This window comes from Carcharodon carcharias, chromosome 7 (genome assembly GCF_017639515.1).
Source record: "Carcharodon carcharias isolate sCarCar2 chromosome 7, sCarCar2.pri, whole genome shotgun sequence".
NCBI lineage: Eukaryota > Metazoa > Chordata > Chondrichthyes > Lamniformes > Lamnidae > Carcharodon > Carcharodon carcharias.
The window spans coordinates 161,257,708-161,273,062 of record NC_054473.1 but is presented as its reverse complement, the minus strand read 5'-3'; the positions used below and the strand labels follow the sequence as shown (position 1 = coordinate 161,273,062).

Genomic DNA, 15,355 nt, shown 5'->3' with positions numbered 1-15,355 from the left:
AAACTCCAATTAAAACAAACCAATAATTAAATTACCAATTAAGAAATTACACAGACATGGTCTGAGATGAACCTTTGATAATTTAAGGAATAAAAGTCATCTTTTCTAGCTAGTGACATACCGGATGCTCCCAAAGCAGAATTTGAAAGAATTGCCATCAATGAAGGAACTGAGGGACAACCTTACTCTTCAGCAACCTGATCACTTGTTTGAAGCTGTAAAGTTTATTTTGTGTTGATAAGTATACTTTCTCTTTTTAAAAATACTTTCTTTTAATTTGCTATTCGAGAGTCCATCTTGCATTATGGTTATGTCTTGTCGAACCACAACATTTACTGGATTTTACTGGGTTAATGTGAAGTCAGATAATTGCGTAATTAAGAATTAAGTTAAATTAAAATACTCTACATATAAAAAAACTTACAACATTCAAAGAAAAGAGACTTCCATCTAATGAACATAAAATAGATATGAATTTGAATGAAGGAACAATGTGCTAATCCTCTGGAATACAATCTCCCTTCTATTCCCAAGCATCTTTACTCTTGTAATCTATCATTGCATTATTGAATAATCATTACTGTGTATTTAAGATACAATGTAGGTTCCCTCTTCCTTTTTTTATTGACAGAGAGTAAGATATTTTCAATATCTTTCATTTTACTTAAATGTACAAAATAAAGAAACATCTATTATTAATTTAAACACAAACACTGATTTCTAAATTCTGATGTCTTTTATTGTTGGTTAGGTTGTTCCAGCCACCTTATCATTCAATATTTACACAACATTTCTTAAATACGGGTCTAAACTAATTAAAAATCTCAAACAGCAGGCATGTCACAATACTTAGCTGCAAAGAAAACTAATCTGTTTATATAATTTATTAATTTAAACACAATAAACTGAATATAGTGTGAAACAAGTAATAAATGCATTCATAATGAGTAATGTTCCGCACAAGATCATATTCCAAAAAGAGAGTGTATCTACAGTACAAGTAGGCTTTCCACTGGTGAGCATTAACTGTGGCTGTGAGCTAAAGCACAGACATTTAGAAGCCAAATGTGTTTTCTCCACTATAAGCCACATACAAAAATCCATCTTCATCTTTTTCCTTCTCATACAGTTGGCCCATGGTCAAACTATAACGAGAAACAAACAGTGAGCATAATAATAAAGCAATGTTCCTTTAACAGTTTTGACGGTTGATAGAACTGCTGAGCTATAAATGTGATAAATGAATTACAGTCCCTTTAATATAAAAAAAATCCCAAGGTGCTTCACAAATAGGCATAAGTAAAATATACTTCAAGCAAAGATGGGGCTTAATCATGGGTTGTGAGATTGTGAGAGAGGGATGTGCAAAGTTTTGCCATAAAAGGTGGGGCAAAGGGAGGTAGAGGTGCCCAGAAGGCCAAAATAAGAGGAATGGAAATTTTGGGAGGGGAACATAGAGCTGGAGGAAGTTGCAGAGATGAGATGAAGAAAATCCATGGAGAAATACCAGGATCAAGAAACAGGAAGCCATTGCACGTCAGTGAGAACAGGTGGTACGGCAGGGGCATGCAATCCTGTATGAATTTCAGTGCCGGTGCGATGCCAGGTACATAGACTGTATATCACAGTGACTGGCTGATTGAATCAAACAGCATGTTCCTTCAGTTGTTCATAAAAGGTAGAGTACAGACTGTGCTCAACCAGTCTGTGCTTGCAAATCCAAATCCAAAATGTTTACTGTTAGATGTGATTTCGCAATACAGCAGCACTTGCTGAGCAATCCTAAAAGCTACACTAACAATCAATTTAAGGTAATCATTCAAGCTCATAAGATGGCTCGCTTATGCTAGCTAGTAGCAAAATACATTCGTATGCAGGGATCCATTCTCTACAAAAAGGAATATGTTCAAGCCCATCTTTTTTTGAATTACCCAGGAGCCTGGGGACCCTATAGTTCCCTGTTACTTTCTCCATGGCAATGCCTTGGCCAATCAGAATCAACTTGCCAACCAATTAGCACCCTTTTTGCCTGTAGTATAAATTGTTGTGATTGTTTGAAATTTGGCATTCTTGGGTTTGTCCTGATGAATGCAAGACAAAAAGCTTTGGCAGCACGTCTCTATTTTCAGCAATGATCACTCAACTGTTGGGCTAGTACCACAAGCATTACAATAACCTACCTGACATAGATAATATACCAAGCTCTCTTGCAGAGGTTTTCTGAACGAATCCATTTTACATTTGCAGTGAAAATACAAATGGTATGCACACCATACAAAAAGATACAACTAAATTCAGAAAGGCTATCACCAAATGTAGAAGATATATAATGAGTAAAAGTAGAATACAGATTATTTTAAATGGCTTGGGTGACAAATCCCAAAGGAATTATGAAGGTAATCGGGACTTTCTACTGTTGTTAAATGGCCTTTTTATTCCATTAATTGTACTCATAATCCTCACCACAGTGTTTAAATGCCATAACGATGCTACAGATACAGATATAAATTCACATTCCTTGCCAGATACATAACTTATAGTTCTGTGAATCAAAAGTTAAATAAAAATTGAAGATGTCTGCTTTATACAAAGAATAATCCCATTTTAAATATTTCATTTCAATGAATAAAAGTTTTTTTAATATTTACCTCATGCATATAAAGCTTTTCATTTATACCATCAGTGCAGATTTCTCTCTCAAAAATCTGGCTAAACAAGCCAATTGCAAATCATTAAACCACTGACCTGGATTGAGGGACTGTTTTATCTACAAATAGGAAGATGGCTTTCTCAGATGGCAGCTGGATCCGTTTCCTAATAATCCACATGAACTGTGCCACTGTGATATCAGAGGGCACCAGGTACTTTCTTTTGTCTATATCCACTATCTGTGAGCCAGATACCTTCTCCACTATCACCTATTGGAACCAAAACTCATAAATAAATGTAATATTGACATTATGAATAGATGAAACTTATAAATGTTTTGCAGATAATTCCAATTTATAAATGTTTTAAGTAGGAACAAACACAGCACCAAGATGGATTATCATGTTATGTGGCAGGCACACTACAGGGACTGCACTTACTCTGATCTTATGAAATGGGTGGCTACAGGCACTCGGAGAAAAGCCCCATTAATATTGCTGCAAGTCGCTCATTTAAAGCACTATAAATAGAGGTCTTTTACTTGAATTGTTAACCCTATCTTCCTCTCTCCTCAGATGTTGCCTGATCTGCTGAGTGTTACCAGCATTTTCTATTTTTAACTGGAGCAGATGTTGGGCAGGTACTTAATGATCACAAAACATAGTCCTTGACATTTCCACTGCTTTAATAGAATCCTGAGAAATTTCTTTATGGTAAATTGTTGAAATCATGTACACATTTTAAAAGTGATCATAAAATGATAAAAGGGTAAACTTGAGTAAGTTTGCTTCATACAGATCAGATAGTTAAAAAAACAATGTAAGTAATATAATATTTCTGACAAAGTATGTATTTTCTGTCAATAATAAAGGTCATAATGGATGTTCTGTGTATGTTTACATGTAAATACCTTGTTTGTTAGTTGGTGCACAATAAATCAGATATTACAAAATATATAGGTTAAAGGAAAAGTCATTTGCTTCATCAATCAATTTTCCTAGTAACCCAGATCTATAAAGAACACTGCAATTATTTCTTTCTGGTGTAATCATTTATAACATTCCCCTTCAGGGGCTAACTTAATCCATGCGTGTTACAACCTTAGCCTGGATCCAAGTACATACACTGTCATAGCTGCTTATTGTAAACCCAACCCTCTGCTCTTTGTTTAAATTCAACCAATTTAAACTTTTACTTTAATAGGTTGTGATTTTTTTCAAAGTTCGAACTAACGAAATGCAAATTTGAAACACTGGTGCTCCAAATAAGTGACTTACGTAAAACTCAATAATTTTATACAGATTTAATTGAAGTCACCCATTCAGCCCACTATAGCTCTACCATTTTGCTGTTCTTTCCATGTAACCTTTTCAATTCTTCTTTTTCAAATATTTATCCATTTTCCTTTTAGAAGTTATTATCAATTCCTGCCACTATTTTGTAGTTGTTTGAAGCTTTGACCATGATCTTATCAAGTGTACAAAACACAGGAGGACCTTTATTTTGAATGCTAAGTTTGAAAGAATTCTTGTAAGCAGTTTAAATAATTCCTCTTTTATGTCAAAACATAATGCCAAAATAATTCTTATGAAAACCTTTTTATGCCATTTTACTGAAATGATACTCACTGGTACTCTGTCTGGATATTTGGCTCTGATTTTGGCAGATTCGACACACCTGTGTTCTGCAAAATGAAGGTCAGAATGAATAGTGAGAAATTTCACATACACATTTACCTAACAATATACATTTCTTCTCACATTTTCTTACCTCCTGTCCAATACTGCTGACTCCCTTGCTGGGTTAAGATTCCACATACAGCTGTTAACTCCAGTATCTTGCTCAAGTAACAATTATTCATGTGTGACCTTCAACAGGCTACCTTTTTGTTAGTCACATCTAAACCAGGCCTTGTCTACACCTGACAACCATGTAACTATCCAGCAGGAGTTCTTAATATTAATCAATTGTGGGAAGACAGACCAATATTCCTTTCCCTAATTCAAGAGTGTAGGAGGATATGTATATAATAATGTAGGGATAAAGACTTGGGGGGAGATGTAGAGCAAAGGGTAAACTCTAACACTGTAGTAACAACTACTGAGCATGTGTATAAGGAGCTACAGGCTGAGTTTTCAGGATGGCAGGGTTTCAGCCCCTGCCATCCGAAGTGGCAGCGAGGAACACATCCCTGTTGATTCCAGCAGTCCCGATGCCATATTACACTCTAATGAACATTGATTGGCATAAGGTGGGACTTCTGCCTCTTACTCGGGAAGAAGTCCTGCCTTGGAGAGCTGCCGGCCAATCAGATTGGCTGACAGCTCTCCATTTCCTCCACGCACAGCGCTGCAGTGGCTGGAAGAGGCACTGCAGGGAGCTAACTGGAACTAAGTCTCGGGAACCAGAGGACAGGTAAGTATCAGAGGTCCCAGCGTGGGGAGGGTAGGGAAGGCCTGGGGGGTTGTGAGGGGGCGGGGGTGCAATCGGGGTCTCAGAGGATAGGCGGGGGGGGGGGGGAGCAGGAGGTCAGGAGGTCACCGGGTCTTAAGGCCATCCCCAGTCCAAAGGGAACTGTCATCCGCCTGCCAACCTAAAAATTGAGGCTGGGCAGGAAAAGGCCCTTAAATGGCCAGTGTCCATTTAAAGATCTAATTGGGACAAGGGTGGGCTTCCCGTCCGAGGCCCTGCCCACGTCAGTGTAAAATCGCTACCAGGTCAGGGCAGGCAGGAACCTAGAGGGAATCCTGTCCATGCAATTCCACGCTCCTTCTGCCTGAGAACTCTATGAGGGAACATAAAATTCTGGCCGATATCATAATGATGCCAGTCAGAGAGAGATGAGTGAGATTAACCTTAGAGCGGAGCAGTTGTTCTGCCCTGTAATCTTTTATATAGTTATGTAAATAAAAGTACTTTTAAGGAAAGATCTTTGCTTCCTGCCAGATCTCTTACAAGACGCCCAATGTCTTTCAAGACCACCAACAATAACAGAAAGGGTGCCGTAATTATTCCTACTGCTCCCCTAAATAAAAGCAGCTAAGTTAACAATTCGAACCTGTGACTTTCCTGTTCACGTGGCATAGATTTATTGTATTTACCGTAGACTCATCACTGGAGGGCTTGGCATTATTTGCCTACTGGTTGTCTTAGAAAGGTGGAGAACATTTGCTCAAACTATATACACAAGACATAATTTACATAATTTCACTCTTTCAGTGGCTCAGTATGTAGGATAGACAAATAAGAATATATTTTAGATAATGAGTAATTAGTGATAATTTTCTCTCTGTAAAAACTCCAAATCAATAGAAGGAGGACATAAGAACACAATAAACAGGAGCAGGAGTAGACCATATGGCCCAACGAGCCCACTCCGCCATTCAGTATGATCCTGGCTGATCTTAGGCTTCAACTCCATTTTCCTGCCTGTTCCTCATATCCCTTGATTCCCTGAGAGACCAAAAATCTGTCTATCCCAGCCTCAAACATATTCAATGATGAAGCATCCACAATCCTCGGGGACAAAGAATTATGAAGATTCACAACCCTTTGAGTGAAGTAGTTTCCCTTCATCTTAGTCATAAATGATCAGCCCCTTATCCTGAGACTGTGCCCCACATTTCAGATTCCCAGACCAGCGGAAACAATCTCTCAACATCTACCCTATCAAGCCCCTTCAGAATTTTGTAAGTTTCAATGAAATTGCCTCTCATTCTTATAAACTCCAGAGAAAATAGATCCCATTTGCTCAGCAATTTGCTCATGGACTAATACCTCAATTTTTCTTTCAAATCACTAAACTGTAATTGACAAATGTTATTCATGCTGAATTATACCATTGCTTTGAATGAAAGAATGAATGCCGACACCTTGGAGTCACTGATACAACTATGGTATGTACAAGCTGTTCTGATAATAAAATCATGATAACCGGCTCTAAGTTGTAAATCATTCAACCAGTCACATATGTGTAAGACCATAAGGCATTGGAGCAGAAGTAGGCCATTCGGCCCATTGAGTCTGCGCCACCTTTCAATGAGATCATGGCCGATCTGATAATCCTCAACTTATGTTTTTAAGTATCTAAGCAGCAGAATATCTTTAATTCTTACAAGTGTCTATATTATAATTTATAGCCAAATACTATTTATATTCCTTGACTAGAAGTTAGAGAGTATTGAAGCTGGTAATTTTATGGCAAAGCCCATTGGTCTGTTGAAATATTGGCTCAGATTTTAAGTTCGGTGGCGGAGGAACAGCACTTGCTGTTCACCTCACTGACAATTGCCCCAAAAGTTTTCTTGGATTCTTGAGTAGAGACTTGCTCTAATCCAGCATCTTATTCAGTGTAATGCTCTCTGCAAGGGATCTGTGGTGTCTGTAATCAGGGCAAATCTTCAAACAAATTGAAGAATCCTCAACAGAACAGGCCAAGTCCAAAGCAGGAAATATAATATGAATAAGTTAGGTACAAAAAGCAACATAAAGATTGAAAAAGATAGATAGGGTTAAGCAAGACAGATAAAAGCAGAAGTGCCAGGACAGTGACCCAGTGGTGATGAAACGGCAATACTTTTCCAAACCACTTGGGGGACGGGATCATTGAGGTAGTGGTATTCCTATGTACACACTGCCATTTTTCTGCTAGGTAATAGAGGTCCCGGGTTTGCGAGGTGCTGTCAAAGGAGCTTTGCATGTCACTGCAGTGCATCTTGTGGGTGGTACATGCAGCAGCTACATTGCACGACTGGTGGAGGGAGTGATATTTAAGGTGATGGATTGGGCGCTGACCAATGCTGGTTGTTTTGCTGGGACGATGTTGAGCTTTTTGTGTGTTGGTGGAGCTGCATTTGTGTTGGCCAGCAGATATTATCCCGTCACACTTCTGTCTTTATGCCTTGTAGGTGGTTAAAAGGCATTAGGGAATCAGGAGACAAGTCACTCACCCCTATTTACACAGCCTCTGACTTGTTTTTCTAGTGATAGTATTTATGTGGCTCATCTAATTAAGTTTTTGGTCAAGAATAATCACTAGGATTTTAATGATGGGGGTTTTGATGATGGTAATGCCTTGAATATTGTGGGGAGGTACTTAGACTCTGTTGTTGGAGATGGATCATTGCCTTGTCTTAAGTGGAGCAACTGTTACAGGTCTTTCAGTCCATGCTAGTATTTATGCTACACATTAGCCTCCTGCTACCCTCCCTAATCTAACCCAATCACTATATTCTTCTACTCCTTTCCCCTTATGTGCTTACTTAGCTTCTCTTTAAATGCATCTATGCTATTCACCTCAGCTACTCCTTGTGGTAATGTGTTCCCCATTCTTATCACACTTTTGGATTTATTAGTGACTCTCTCATATTTAAGACCTTTAGCTTTGGATACCCCACAAATGGAAACATTTTATTTACATCCACCATATCAAACCCTTGCATAATTTTTAAAATGCCTATCAGGTCACCCTTCATCCTTCTCCAGTTCAGCTCCAACTTGTTTAGCTTTTCCTGATTAAGTATATCCTCTCATTTCTGTTACCATCCTTGTGAATCTTTTTGCACCTTTTTAGCAAACAGAGACCAGAACTGTTCATGGTATTCCAAATGTGATCTAAGCAAAGTTCAATACAAGTTTAACATAAATTCTCTGCTTTCCAACTCAATCCTAGAAATGAACTGCAATGCTTGGTTTTCTTCCTTTCTATATTATTTAAACCATATCTAAGACATAAAAAACACACAAGATAACAATAAGTACAGTATATTTTTCTTCTGTCAAGTATTTTATAGATGCTATATAAATGCAACTTATTGATGCATGAAGACACTATAAATCCACTTCTATGCTGAAAACTTTAATTTAGCAATCATACATTTGCACATCATTTGTGTGCTCATAGTAACTCTTGCCTTATGTTTACAAATGGCAAAGCAAATTACAGAGCTCATTCTTTTGTGAAAATATAGGGATGGCTCTGTTTAGTTTTGATATTTTGACATGGGACTCTCTCGCTTTAAAGAAAAGCTCAAACAGACCACAATGAAGTGTAATACTCCATACTTATATTAACAGACTAGTTACATTGGAGTTTCTGCGTTAAATGATGCAATTTTATGTTGGCCTGATGCGAAGTATGGTATCACGAGTTTACAATTATCACTTGGAGAGTCCAAATTTTGGAAAACAATGAAACTGCATTGAGGTGATGGTCTCACACTGGTTGGAGTTCAAACTAACTGCAGCTGGTACAAAAACAGTGTTGATGTTTAAAAAGGTTTCATGCTTTTTCTTGATATATAGGTATCTAACAAACTAAATTGTGCCTCAAAACAACAAGGAACCTCAAATGCAACAGTAATGTGTTTCTTCACCATGACAGTTTTGGGTAATGGATCACCAACTCATGTCATGTGTGCTCTGCCTGAAGGCAGGTCCTTGGCCTATTGTCTGCTTATGGTTCAACCTGAGCTGTTTCCTTGGCAGTTTTTATCAATGGTAGTTTGCCATTGCTTTCCATTCTCAGGGGCAGAGCAAGGCAGCAGGTCTGTCGAAGGGTCATGAGGACTCGAAACGTCAACTCTTTTCTTCTCCGCCGATGCTGCCAGACCTGCTGAGTTTTTCCAGGTAATTCTGTTTTTGTTTTGGATTTCCAGCATCCGCAGTTTTTTTGTTTTTAGCAGGTCCTAAGTTTACCTTAGCCAGAAGAGACATTGAACCCACACTGTTGGTATTTTCTTAAACCTTACACTAGCCATCTAGCCAACTGAGCTAACTGACCCCTAGACAACAACTGCTCACATTTATATAATACCTTTGATGTAATGAAATGTCCCAGGGCACTTCAAGAGAGCATTAGCAAATAAAATTTGACACTGAGCTACATAAGAAGATATTGGAACAGATGGCCAAAAGCTTGGTGAGAGAGGTAAGTTTATCTGAAAGAAGGCAAGAGGGAAGTAAAGGGAGGAAATTCCAGAGCTTAGGGCCTGAGCAGCTGAAGGAAAGGTGGAGCGATTAAAGATCAGGGATACGTAAGAGGCCAGATTTGGGAGAGAGTGCAGAGCTTTCAGAAGGCTGCAGGAAGTTACAGAGCTAAGTAGGGGCAAGGCCATGGAAGGATAATGCAAAAAAAAAATCCTTTCTCTTTGACTCTCATCTGGCATCCCAGCAAAGTGCTTGAGCAGACCATGAATAATACAGAGCAACATGACAAAGCAGACCGATTACGATTCATTTAACACAGTAAAGTGCAACAAAAGAATGGTGACATCTTTGGATCCATGAATTAAAGAAATAAGTTACAATAAAAAGGCTTTCCATATATTATAAATACATTACCAGATATAATTATGCTGCTGTTACAATCCTTAGAAGACATTTATTTTGTTTAAGGGAACCCACCATTTTTTCAAAAAGAGGTAAATATGCTCACTTTTTGGCAGCATGTTGTGGAAGGTATACTTAATATACTCACTTTTCATTTTTGATGGCTAAAGTATGAATGAGAATTAAACAACATACATACAGACTCCATGTTTAATCTGCGAATATTACCCTTATTATAGTATACACTGTATAGAATTGACAGTCATGTGCATTCCCTACTTGAAACTATATTGCTGTACTTTTAATGTTGCTGGGTCAAAATCCTGGAATTCTCTCCCCAGTGGCACTGTTGGGGTACATACATCAAACAGACTGCAGCTGTTCAAAGCAGCTCACCATCACCTTCTCAAGGGCAATGGGGGATGGGCAATAAATACAGGCCTAGCCAGCGATGCCCACATCCCATGAACAAATAAAATAAAATTACTTTCTATCTTAATCCTCATATTAATGTTTTCAAGTAATAATCTTGACCCCTCAGAAATATAACCAATTATGAATGCAGGCTAATGAGAAAGCACCAACCAACTATTATTAATTATAGGTAACTATGAATGATTTGGGCCTATAATTTGATTTATTCTCATCTATTGCCTAAACTCATCATCTAATTCCGGTCCAGAGCTCATTGAAAGGCAAAGTCTAAATTCAGATGTTCTCACATTAATATTGCTGCTTTGATCTACGCGTTAATGATGGTGTGGAATAATTGTGGTAATACAAAGGATAAAGAGAAATGGCAAATTAAACAGTACTCCCAGTTCTCAAACATGATAAATCTCTAGTTGCAAGCTTCAATGGAACACTTCTTCATTGGACGTCAGATACTCTCTCCAAAAGCACAAGACAGCGAATGATACAAGATCAAGGCAGTGTAGGCAGCCATCTTCTGATGAAATTCAGAAGGCTTTATGGCAGTCAGTGCAATGGAAAACTATTTTTATGTTATGCACTTTTATATTGTCTAGCTAAAAATTACTGTGGCACTATTAGCAGATGAGCATATAACACATTCTCATGACTTTCCTCTCTCTGCCACACAACAGCACTCTCTCTAAAAATAAACATTTTAATACTCATGTTGAAATAAACAACTAGAGATTATCATAACTGTTAGTTGTTCTTATGCTAATACTGTCACAAGTAATTCCAAGGCTCAATAAATGATATAGAAAGATCTGAGAACTTGTGTTTATATTGTGGCCCAAATGTCGCACACAGTCCATGGCTTTTAACACAAGGAAGGAAAATGGACTTCAAGATATAGTTGAAGAATTAGGAGATGTGATTGAAGATGTAGTCAAAGGTTTTGTGGAGAATTTTGAATGTGGGGAGAAAGGAAAAAAGGTAGAGAGATTGAGGGAAAGCGTGGCAAAGTCAAGGGTCAAGATATTGAAAGCTCTCCTGCCAAAGATGGAGTGGGGAGAATGGGGATGTAAAGGAAACCAGAATTGCACATATAAGTTCATACCAGAGGAGGAGATTGCAGTCGTGGGGAAGGGTGAGAAAATAACATAAGAAATAGGAGCAGAAGTGGTCCATGTGGCCCCTTGAGCTGGCTCCACCATTCAAAATGATCATGGGAGATCTTCTGCCTCAACACTACTTTGCTGCCTGCTCCCCATATTCCTAAGAGACCAAGAGTCTATCTTTCACAGCCTTCATTATACTCAACTATAGGAAGGGCAATTTCAAAGATTCACAACTGTTTGATGAAGAAATTTCTCCTCATCTCAGTCCCAGATGATCAACCCCTTATCCTGAGATCATACCCACATGTAGATTCCCCAGCCAGAGGAAACAATGTGTAAACTTAATCTTATACATTAACCTTTTATGTGGCACCTTATTGAATGTCTTTTGGAAATCCAAATAGACTACTTCGACTGGCTCCTTTTTATCTACTCTATGAGTTACTTCCTCAAAAAACCCTGATAAATTAATCAAAAACTATTTCCCTTTCATAAAATCATGTTGACTTTGACTGATCATACAATTATTTTCTGAGCGCACTTTTAAGATTTTCTTAATAAATTGCAAAGTTTTTCGATGAGTAATGTCAGGCTAACTGGCCTGTAGTTTCCTATTTTCTCTCATCCTTGCTTCATGAATAGCGGTGTTAGGTCGACTGCTGGGAAAATTGAATTCAAATTTCTGACATTTGTTTACAATGTGTTGGGGAACAGGGAGTCAGCAGAAGGCAGTGAGGTCATGAGTGCACAACTTAATGTGGATATGCTGAAAGCAAAATACTGTGAATGTTGGAAGCCTGAAATAAAAACAGAAAATGCTTTAAATATTCAGTAGATCAGGCAGCATCTGCGGAGGGAGAAACAAAGTTAACGTTTCAGGTCAACGACTTCTCCAGCACAAAATGTTCTTGTATGGTTAGGAGTTAGGAGTTAACAAGGGAACTATTAGAGAAATCAAGTCTGGAACTGACTTATCCTTGCTTTCAAATTCTTCCATTACCTGGACCCTCCCTATCTCTATCAACATATCAGCCCCAAAATCCTCTGAGATACCTGCACTCATCTAATTCTGGCTTCCCGTGCATCCCCTTCCTTAATTGCTCCACCATTGGTGGTCATTCCATCAGCTGTCTAGTCCCCAAGCTCTGAAGTACCCTTTCTACACTTCTCCACCTTGCTTTCCTCCTCTAAGATACGCCTTAAAACCTACCTCTTTGACCAAGCTATTGTTCATCTGTCCTAGTATCTCCTTATGTGTCTCAGTGACATATTTTGTTTCATCATGCTTCTGGGACATTTTGTTACATTAAAGATGCTATATAAATAAAAGTTGTTGTTGCAATCTTGGCAATGGATAGGATTTGGAATCTGAAACTCAACTCAGGGCCCTAAAGGACCCTAAGTTTGAACTGAGCTTAAACAAGGATCCAAGGTGATCTGGTTTGCCAGAGCAAGAAAGTTACCCCATGTACAAGCCAACACTTAGCAAAACCCAATTAATGAAAATCGCCAAAACCAAATTAAATCGTTATTTATCAATTTGCATTTTTGTGGGGCCCAACTGCTGTTTGTAAATATGTTCTCCATATGACAACAATTACTACTCTTCAAAAATACTTCATAAGCTTTTTTCAACATTCTTAGGTTATGGAAGTCATCAAATGAATTACTATATGCAGTTTGAAGTTGATGTGATGCCTGGCTTGTTTCTCAGAGTTATGTGCTACTTACAAGTATGAGTAAACCAATGAGAATGAGGGGTGTCGATATTAAAAGGGGTTAGGCAAGCTGGTCTCGATTTATATGAATAAATAAATAAATAAATAATGTACTGTATTGTGATATCTAAATATAGAAATTACAGTGCAAAACAGGTTTCAATGTGTTACTGTTTTACTGAAGCATTGGTTATATGGGTAGATGGGATGCAATATTCGCGAAATGGGCAAATCATTCATCGAATTCTAAAAAAAAACTCAAATAGACGCAACAATTTACACACCCTAAATAAAAACAAACAGAAGGCCAGAGAGACAAACTGCGCAGGTCAGGACTAGGCCCTTAGACATCTAAAGCAGCCCAGCAGACTGGATTCATTACAACTGCTACATGTAACCGAGACGCCAAACCAATCTCACCTAATGAATGGTCTTCTTTAAACATCCATTTCATGTTGCCCGCTGTATAAAAGTATCTATTTACTAAAAAGAAACAAAACGCTGCTACAACGTAACTCTGAGCACTGCACTGTACCAAGCTCAGGGAATGTCCTGTCGGACTCAACTATTCCTCATTGAAAGAGGGGGGTCAAGGAAGAACAATGCCTCAGGCAAGAATGCCAAGAGATTTCTGACAGCCAGAATGCAATTTGTAGATTAAATTATTTTTCACCGTAATTCCTTGTTTATATCATTGAATGACCTTTCTAAGTAATCCATTTTTGTTTAATACGAATAATGACAGAGCTTTGATGTATCCCTCATAATGCTATGGTTTGTTCTGGAAGATTAGTTCAGCCATCAAATTGCATCACCTATGACTTTAAAGAACAAATATTTTGACACATTTTCTATTTTTTCCTTTTCCAAAATAGGTTCCAAATTGAGTGAAAGTGTAAGCACCACAGCTGGAAGGGTACAAGTTAGTAACTGCTCTTTGTGTACATTGTTGGCACTGACATTAATTACCCATTCCCATGCAGTTGCCCTGAGAAGGTGATGATGATCCATCTTTTTGAACCACTGCAGTCCTTGTTCTTTGTGGCGGTGTGATGCACCTGAGTGGTCTGCTGGGCCATTCCTCAGGGCAATTAGGAGTCAATCACTTTTGTGTGGTATTGGAGTCACATATACGCCAGGGTGGGTAAGATCAACAACAGCTTATATTTACATGGTGCCTTTAACATCCCAATGTGCTTTGCAGAGGCATTATAAAGCAAAACGTGACACTGAGCCATAAAGGGAGACATTAGGCAGATGACCAAAGGCTTGGTTAAAGAGTTATTTTTAAAGGAGTGACTTAGAAACATAGAAAATAGGAGCAGGAGCAGGCCATTCGGCCTTTCGAGACTGCTCCTCCACTCATTATGATCATAACTAATCATTCAACTCAATAGCCTGCTCCCGCTTTCTCCCCATATCCTTTGATCCCTTTCACCCCAAGATCTATATAGCAAGAACATCCTTCCTCAGATAAGGAGACCAAAGCTGCACACAATATTCCAAATGTGGTCTCACCAAGGCCCTGTATAATTTCAGCAAGACATCCCTGTTCCTATACTCGAATCCTCTCGCTATGAAGGCCAACATCTCATTTGCCTTCTTTACTGCCTGCTGCACCTGCATTCTTACCTTCAATGACTGGTGTACGAGGACACCCAGGTCTCGTTGCACATTCCCCTCTCTCAATTTATAGCCATTCAGATAATAATCTGCCTTCTTTTTTTGCTATAACGTGGATAACCTCACATTTATCCACATTATATTGCATCTGCCATGCATTTGCCCACTCACTCAGTTTGTCCAAATCACCCTGAAGCATCTCTGCATCCTCCTCACAGCTCACCCTCCCACCCAGCTTTGTGTCATCTGCAAATTTGGAGATATTACATTTAGCTCCCTCATCTAAATCAATACTATATATTATGAATAGCTGGGTCCCAGCACCGATCTCTGCAGTACCCCACTAGTCACTGCCTCCCATCCAGAAAAAGACCCATTTATTCCTGCTCTTTGTTTCCTGTCTGCAACCAGTTTTCTATCCATCTCAATATATTACCCCCAATCCCATGGGCTTTAATTTTACATGCTAATCTCTTATGTGGGACTTTGTCAAAAGCCTTCTGA

At 38.5% G+C, this 15,355-nt stretch overlaps 1 protein-coding gene across 1 annotated transcript; it reads right to left on the bottom strand.

Moving 5' to 3' along the window:
- Window positions 1-721: 721 nt before the first annotated feature.
- On the bottom strand, window positions 722-13,811 carry gabarapl2 (GABA(A) receptor-associated protein like 2). Its single transcript, XM_041192105.1, has 4 exons — window positions 13,649-13,811; window positions 4,278-4,333; window positions 2,746-2,918; window positions 722-1,145 (listed from the first exon to the last, which is right to left on the bottom strand). Exons 1-4 carry the CDS (start codon window positions 13,680-13,682, stop codon window positions 1,055-1,057), a joined length of 354 nt encoding a protein of 117 aa, XP_041048039.1. The 5' UTR covers window positions 13,683-13,811; the 3' UTR covers window positions 722-1,054.
- Between the last annotated feature and the right edge of the window lie 1,544 nt (window positions 13,812-15,355).